At 35.5% G+C, this 7,814-nt stretch overlaps 1 protein-coding gene across 1 annotated transcript; it reads left to right on the top strand.

Annotated features, from left to right (window-relative positions):
- Positions 1-3,915: 3,915 nt before the first annotated feature.
- LOC146941565 (UDP-xylose transporter 3-like) lies at positions 3,916-7,574 on the top strand. The gene is made up of 8 exons (XM_085755376.1): positions 3,916-4,134; positions 4,233-4,367; positions 5,236-5,420; positions 5,508-5,575; positions 5,918-6,050; positions 6,524-6,685; positions 6,778-7,050; positions 7,163-7,574. The coding sequence occupies exons 2-8, from the start codon at positions 4,247-4,249 to the stop codon at positions 7,268-7,270; spliced, it is 1,050 nt and encodes a 349-aa protein (XP_085611502.1). The 5' UTR covers positions 3,916-4,134; positions 4,233-4,246; the 3' UTR covers positions 7,271-7,574.
- Positions 7,575-7,814: the final 240 nt, after the last annotated feature.

The following is a 7,814-nucleotide window of genomic DNA, read 5'->3' as shown; positions in this document are numbered from 1 at the left end:
CTTACAACCATGTAGCGAAATTGTAGCAACACACTTTACCATTCACTCCTCAACACACTTCTTTTAGTTTGTTGAAATTCACACAAGTCTTGTGAAATTTATTGGAGACTTACGTTATTTAGATTTATCCATTTGAATTTTAACTAATTGGAGGGAGTGTATTGAAAATTTTATGTTAGAAAGTATCTTGTCGACACTCCTCGATATCTATTCTCAATCTTTATCGCATTATTCTTGTTTGTATGGCTACAATCAATGAATCTCTCTTTTGAAGCCAAATTCAGAATCCTCGAATGATGACACATTTTACGACCTTTTTTGAAACTATCATATTGTAAGTTTTGTAGCATTACGTTGTTTTTTTATTGCACACTATAGGATTCAAATCTTATGTCATCAATTTTTATTTTCACACGATAAAATATTGTCAACTATGAAAAATGTCCACGCTTTCCTTTTATTTGTCAACATTTCATAAGGGATACGATTAAAGATAAAAAAAAATGAGGCATGATTTAACACTATAATTATACCGATGAGTTGCTAGAATATCTCCTAGCTGTCAGCATTTTTTTCCATTTCCTTGGTTTTCATTTATACTTTATTTTGGAGTTTAGAAGAAAATGTCAGGGAGATGTTTGAGGAAAATGGAAAAAGAAATAAAAGGGGTATGGAGGATTGTCAAACACCTAGCATATGAGTTTTTATTTTGTCTATATAAGATTGCTAAAGATCACTGTGTGTCTTTTTCTTTAAAATCTCTGTAATATCCCACTCGTCAGTTATTGGAATATTACCAGTCGAACGTATCAGAGGTTAAGTGTTCAGGAAATTCGTTTATGACGAAGAATGTTTTATGATGCAGAGTCGGTTAAGCACGGGTTTAATTATCAGAGACAGAATAAAACACGATTAAGACAAAGGGCGTTTTGGTATTTACGCGTAAGGTATATATAAGGATTAGAGGTCACAAATATTTCATTATCTTTGATGCTTTCTCTCTCTACAATGCAGAATTTGGGAATTTCTCTCCCTTCTCTCTATCCCTCACGCATTCTCTCTCTCCCTCCCTCTATCAAGCTTGCAAACACCTTTCCCTTATGTTTTGGATTCAAGATTTAGTATTCTCATGAACTAGGAGCAAGTAGGAACTTGGTTTTAGCTTGATTTTTAACTCTATATCATCAAAGAAAGAATCAAGGAGCTAGGGTTTGAAGTTGAAGGAAGTTAGATGTTGAAGTTTGAAGTTGTGCTAGCTTGTTGTTACTTTGAGGCGAGCTCCTTAGATTAGATCCTACCTTTTGGTTATGTGTGTTTGTGTGAGACAATTGATGAATATGTTAGTTTATGAAATTAGGGATTATAGAACCCCCCCTTGTGCCATAGATTGTCCAAATCATGTTAATGTTGCCATGCATTGTTTCCCTAATGTTTTTATGTGTTATGGATGTAATGGGTACCTTAGGATGCTTGGAATTGAGGTTTTTATGCCAAAAACACGAATTCTGAAGGTCTGGATTGATGAATGCTTGCTTAAGCGTGCACTGCTCGCTCAAGCGAGCTATAGGCAGAAGCAAACCAAGCTGCACGCTTGGCTGCTCGCTTAAGCGTGCTGCACCTGCACTGCACGCTTGGCTGCTCGCGTAAGCGTGCTGCACCTGCACAACACATTTTGAAAACTTTCCTGTGGTCCAGAAATGTCGTTCGAGGCCCGTTTCTTGCAATCTTTTATTGAATTATGAACCCTTCAATTCCAAGTGTCTAAAGTACAATTCTAAACAAGGTTTTAAACAAGGGAAAGGCATGGCAAATCATTAACATTGTTTGTTAATAAATGGTACGCAAGAGTAATATGATATGTAATACGTCCAAGTAGAAGTTAATCCTAAGAATGGGGAATCATAGAGCCTCAACTTAGGTAGTCGAGAACAAGCATGTTAGCATGCAACCTAGTCATGTTAGGTTAAATTTTATATGAGCAACTATGTATGCAATTACCAATAATCGGGTAGGTTACGGACCCGTGGTAATCCTTTAAGAAAGTATAAGTTATACGCTCACATGTATGTATATGACTAATGTATGACTATGTTAATAAGTAACTTGTAGGTGTCGTGTCTCTTGCGATCCACGCAAGGTTGGGATCTCAAGAGGTTCACGTTATGGGGACGGGTTACGCACCGCAAGGTGGGCCCGCACGACACTGAGGGAGTCCGATGTACCTTAGATAGGAATTCATCGGTCATGTATGGGATTGTACTCGGGGTTACTCCACCCAATACACTCCGTAAAATGAACTCAGATAATATTGTTTGTTCAACGCTAACCTCTAACATAATGAATGGTTATGAATTGTGACATGATATGTTTATGTTAGACTATGAAGTATGTATAAGCTTATGTATCAAGGCAAGACTATGAAGATGAACTGTCGACGATCCTAGTATCTCCCCGACCGTTCAGTTTAGGACCATGTCATGAATGATCTATGTTTAGGTTACGAAGCGATTATTGTATCCTAAGTAGCAGTCTTAGGTTCCCTTGACCGCCATGACATGTAAAAGATGACAAGACCTGTAACCCATGTTATGTGAAAACCTTATGACGGTCCTAGTATGCACTACCGTCTAGGTAAGAATGCTCCACACACCGTCTAGGTTGTATTGTAGACACGTGGTGACCCTAGGTTTTCCCCGAGGTTACCTATAGCCTAGGATTATGTAGAACTCACTGAGACATTATGTCTCATCCCAATCCTTATTTGTTTTAGATCAGTAGGTTGGTTTAGCAAGCTTGTAGCCAAATGGATAATCAACAAATGCTCGTTCGTACCCGCTGCAGGTTTTTATGGACTTTAAGGATGTATTTTTATATGTTTTGGACGAGTAGTATTGTATTGATGATTGTACGAACGCACATTGTTGTATAAAATATTCATTCGAAGTCTCTATGTTGTAAATTTTAATGTATCAAGTACTAAAGATAATGCACATGCTAAACTTTATAGATACGTTTAGTATGGGCGTTACAATCTTATTATGCATCCAAACGTTTTTTTTGTATTTCGTAATGATAGTGATGTTTTGGGTCGTCTATTATTGTAAATATGTCTCGTAAAAAATGGGTTGTTACATTTAATGATGACCACACGCACGTGTATTGGGTTCAGCTCATGGGGGAAAAATCCGAAGCGGAACAAACGTTTAAAGATTTATTTCAAATGATTGAAACCCAATCTCAAACCAAAATTGATACTCAACGGTTTGATAATAAGACCGAATATTTCAACAAATATTGAACTACATCCCTAGTAGAAAAACAATAATTCATCAACCCACTTGTTGTGATACTCCGTGACGTTACTAAAGCTATTATGTTTGCTATAAACGTACCAAAATATATTTTTGAAAAATGCTATATTAACTTTTTGTTATCTTATCATCAAACTGTCATTTCCTGTTTTAAAATATGATACTCCTATTCAAGTTTTACAAAATTATTTTTCCACATCTCAAATCACTAATAATCTTAATTTAAGGGTTAGAATTCACATTTTTTAAGATAAATAAGTGGGGTGTCTGAGATTCGAACTCAGCCGTGTTCACGGGACTGAACATAACTTAATTAATAGAGTCATCAGAATATACAATAGTTAGAATTCAAATATTAATTTTTTCACTTCTTCAAATTACAAATCAATAAATTATTTATTTAATTGAATGCACATCTAAAAACTAGTGTATGATGTCGGTCCATGAAATGAAAACGGAAGCCACTAATTATGCTAGATTACCAAACCAAACCCCATTTCCCATCCCATCACACACCTCATTCTCATCCCATGCGTTCATTTTTTATGACCAAAAGCGCGTATACTAAAACAAATAAAAACTGCAGTGTAGTGTATTACAGGACAGTACTACTAAATCACAAAAAACTCTTTTCTGCAAAAAATGAATCACAATGCTCTTCTTCACGGTTTTTAAGTGCAACATTCCAAAACCAAAATCATCACAATTCCCCAACTTGCTTACTTTATTATTTACAACTTGATTCGATCTAAATCTCTCGCAAATCACAAACCCCTCTTTTCTCTTCAATTTTCAATATCTACTTCTCTCTCTCTCTCTCGAGGTAAATTTCCGATTTTGTTTTCTGGGTTTTTCTCTGATTCTGTTTTTCAATGTAATTCATATGTTTTTTAATTCACTTTCTGGATTTATTTTTTTTAGGTAATTGAGCAAAGATGGGTGAAGGTGAACGTTTTCAGCTGGGAACTGTGGGAGCTTTATCTCTTTCTGTGGTTTCTTCTGTCTCCATTGTTATTTGCAACAAAGCACTCATGAGTTCACTCCATTTCATTTTTGGTAATTTATTCTATTTATGCTCTTTTATTTATTCATTAATAATCATACACATGTTAATTATTAACCCTTTTATTCTATTAGCTTCAATTCAACCTTTTTTTGTATGATTTGTTGCTATCTTATTATGTGAATGATGCTTGCTTCTGTTATATTTTTTTCTGTGGAAATTTTGGAATGAAAGTTACGTTATACTTGCTTGGTTCAACAGAAACACGAGAAGGTGGAAAATGAAATGTACTTCATTTTCAATCTTGTTTAACAATCATTTTCCACCAACTCAGCCTTATCAGGCGCGTAGTATAACCAGAACTATTAATTGGATTTGTCGAATTTTACAATTTATCATTTGGCTTTATGTTTTGGAATGTTGTTTCATAGATATGGATTAATCAATTTGTTGGTATGCCTTCCTTTTCAAATTAAATGTTGGCCCTTTGGAAGTATAGATTATTGTCGTATTCGTTAACCTGTGGCCCTTTGGAAGTATAGATTATTGTCATATTCGTTAACAGGTGGCCCTTTGGAAGTAAATATTATTGTCGTATTCGTTAGCCGTTACCGAATCTAGGGTTAATTGACACTGCAGTCTGCAATTGAGTAATTGGAATAATATATAAGTTTCCTCATAAATAATAACGTTATTGATTCAATTTTTAAAAGTTCCTGAACATTAATCCCTTAACATTGATCACTAATTCATTTGCCAATTTCTGGACCTACCCATGAAGTAGGTAAATTTATTGCCTCCTAAATGGGTGTATATGGTGGTGGTTTGGGATATTTCTCTGTTATATGAAAATTTGAGCCTTCCCTTTTATATTCAGTGCATTGCCTGGGATTACAAATTAAAATTGTCTTTTTCATGCAGCTACAACTCTGACAAGCTGGCATCTACTTGTCACATTTTGTTCCCTTCATTTGGCACTCAAAATGAGATTCTTCGAGCACAAGGCTTTTGAGCAGAAAGCCGTAGTTGGATTTGGGATTTTAAACGGAATCTCAATTGGACTTTTAAATTTGAGCCTAGGGTTCAATTCTGTCGGCTTCTACCAAGTATGTTTTTTGTTTTAGTTCTGTTTTTTTTATCACGTGTTGATTGGACTGTTGTTGACTTTGAACGTCTCTGATATTTGTATCCAGATGACAAAGCTTGCAATCATTCCATGTACTGTACTGTTGGAGACCCTTTTTCTCGGGAAGAAATTCAGGTTTTATTTAACTTCCTTTCCATACTATGATTTTTATGTCTGTTTGTCGTTATATACTTAAATATCTTAACGGTGTCGCTTTATACTTAAATAAACATCTTAACGGTAAAGTATGTATCAATCAATAATTGTTTATCAACCTACCTATTTTGTCGGCTTGCTTTTCTTGTTCTCTATTTTTCCATGCCCTCCCTGGCTCATTGTTTTGACCTGAATTATGGTATCCGTTAGCCATCCACTCGTGCTCATTTTTAACGCCTAAGCGTTGCTGCCTTTAATAGTTTTTCCATTAATGTTAATTTGTAAACAATATTAATTGTTCTCATTTCATTGTCTTTGCAGTAAAAGAATTCAATTTTCCCTATCTATCCTCCTCATGGGTGTTGGAATTGCAACAGTCACAGATTTGCAGTTGAATGCTCTGGGATCTTTCTTATCTCTTCTGGCGGTGATTACAACATGTGTTGCTCAGATTGTATCCTTAAAAATAATTAGTTTCACCTATATGTACCAATACTATGAGATAATTTTTGTGATAGATGGAATAGAACTATATATTACAGGACTTAAAGTTTTGAACCTGTTTCTCTGTGCACCATTTCTTCGCCAGTAAGATGTTTTTTGATGATATAGTCTGCTAATTATATAGGGAAAGAAACATCATGAATTTGCCTTTCAAGGTACATGAAAGGCAGGAAGGGTTAACATGCAGGCCATCCCTTACCCCTCTTTTTAACCCGCAAGCTCTCTTGTGCTCACTCTGATTGGCTTTGAGCGAGTGCCATTTCTTTATCTAGAGACTACCATTTATGTCATTTGAACACAATTAGGAGAAACATATCTCCTTATTGTACTTGAAATGTTTACAAAAAATGGTTGACATATAATTTTTCATGGTTAATCAGCTCTTGTTCTTTGAGTGTATTGTCCTTAATTAGCCGCTTTCAGATGACAAACACTATCCAGAAGAAGTACAAGGTTTCTTCTACCCAGCTTCTATATCAATCATGTCCATATCAAGCAGCAACCCTGTTAATCTCTGGTCCATATCTGGATAAACTTTTAACCGACCAAAATGTATTTGGTTTCAAGTACACAACACAAGTGACGGTAAGAGTTAAAAAATATTCTTTAGCTTCCTTTTTTTCCACAGACTTTCTTTTAGTTTTTCACGTCTTCATTGTTTTTTTTTTGCTTTGCAGGTTTTCATTGTTCTTTCCTGCCTCATCTCAATTTCTGTCAATTTTAGTACATTTCTTGTTATTGGAAAGACATCTCCAGTCACTTATCAGGTTCTTGGACACCTGAAGACATGCCTTGTATTGGCATTTGGTTATACTTTGCTCCAAGACCCATTCAGCTGGAGAAACATAATGGGTATTTTGTTGGCCATGGTTGGGATGATTCTATATTCTTACTATTGTACTCTTGAGAATCAGCAAAAAGCTGTTGAAGCCGTGGCACAGGCATCCCAGGTTGGTTTTACTCGACTGATTTTATGAGTCTATCACTCTACTGTCTTTGCACTTTGCATTATCATTTACCACGGGAACATTCTGTGACACTGTTTCCTCTAAATCTTTCCAGGCAAGAGAAGGCGAATCTGATCCTTTCATTAGTATGGAAAAAGGAAGCGATGCTGTGATTGACCCTGTGGGACATAAGTCCCCTGTCTGGAACAAAGACAAAGACTAGTATGCTTATGTGCTTTGTTAAATCATTGTCGAGAAACAGTTATAGTTTTTATAGAGGGTTAAAACCCATAAACCATATGGAATTTAGGAAGTGCTGCCAAATCCGTCGTATTTTTTAGTCTAGCGTTTTGTGAATCGTTTTCCAACTATCAATATTAGGGAGATGAGCAATTATATGGTCATGTCGCAATTCTCGTGGCCACAAATATGGCTCAGATTAGTAGCAGACATTTCTTGGTGATGTTTTCACATCATGTTACATTCATAATTTTATATACATATCCAAACTTTTTTCTTTTGTCAAAGCTTCGGTTTGCTTTAGTTAAAACTTGATTGTGCATTTATGATCCCAACTTCCTATACCCAAAAATAATAAGCTGCCAAGAGTTCGTATGCACCTGCTGAAAGAGAGTTTCTTCCCCACTGTTTCTAATAAACCCACACGTTTTTGAAAATATACTTCTCACATGGAAAAAATCGAGTTTTTGTTCGAAAATAAGTATACTTGGAGGGCATTTAAACTGTGTTTTCTGCTTGTCCGCTGT

The sequence above is a fragment of the Medicago sativa genome, chromosome 3 (assembly GCF_051527215.1).
Source record: "Medicago sativa cultivar Bolivia chromosome 3, Bolivia_mono, whole genome shotgun sequence".
In the NCBI taxonomy this organism is placed as follows: Eukaryota; Viridiplantae; Streptophyta; class Magnoliopsida; order Fabales; family Fabaceae; genus Medicago; species Medicago sativa.
Note: the sequence above shows the minus strand (reverse complement) of the source record. Positions and strands in the feature narration are given on the sequence as shown.

Bases quoted from the DNA above. Each gene is read 5' to 3' on its own strand.
- LOC146941565 (XM_085755376.1), top strand. From the start codon at position 4,247: ATGGGTGAAGGTGAACGTTTTCAGCTGGGAACTGTGGGAGCTTTATCT. The intron at 4,368-5,235 runs GTAATTTATTCT...TTTTTCATGCAG, and splicing joins TTCACTCCATTTCATTTTTG to CTACAACTCTGACAAGCTGG. The intron at 6,686-6,777 runs GTAAGAGTTAAA...TTTGCTTTGCAG, and splicing joins AGTACACAACACAAGTGACG to GTTTTCATTGTTCTTTCCTG.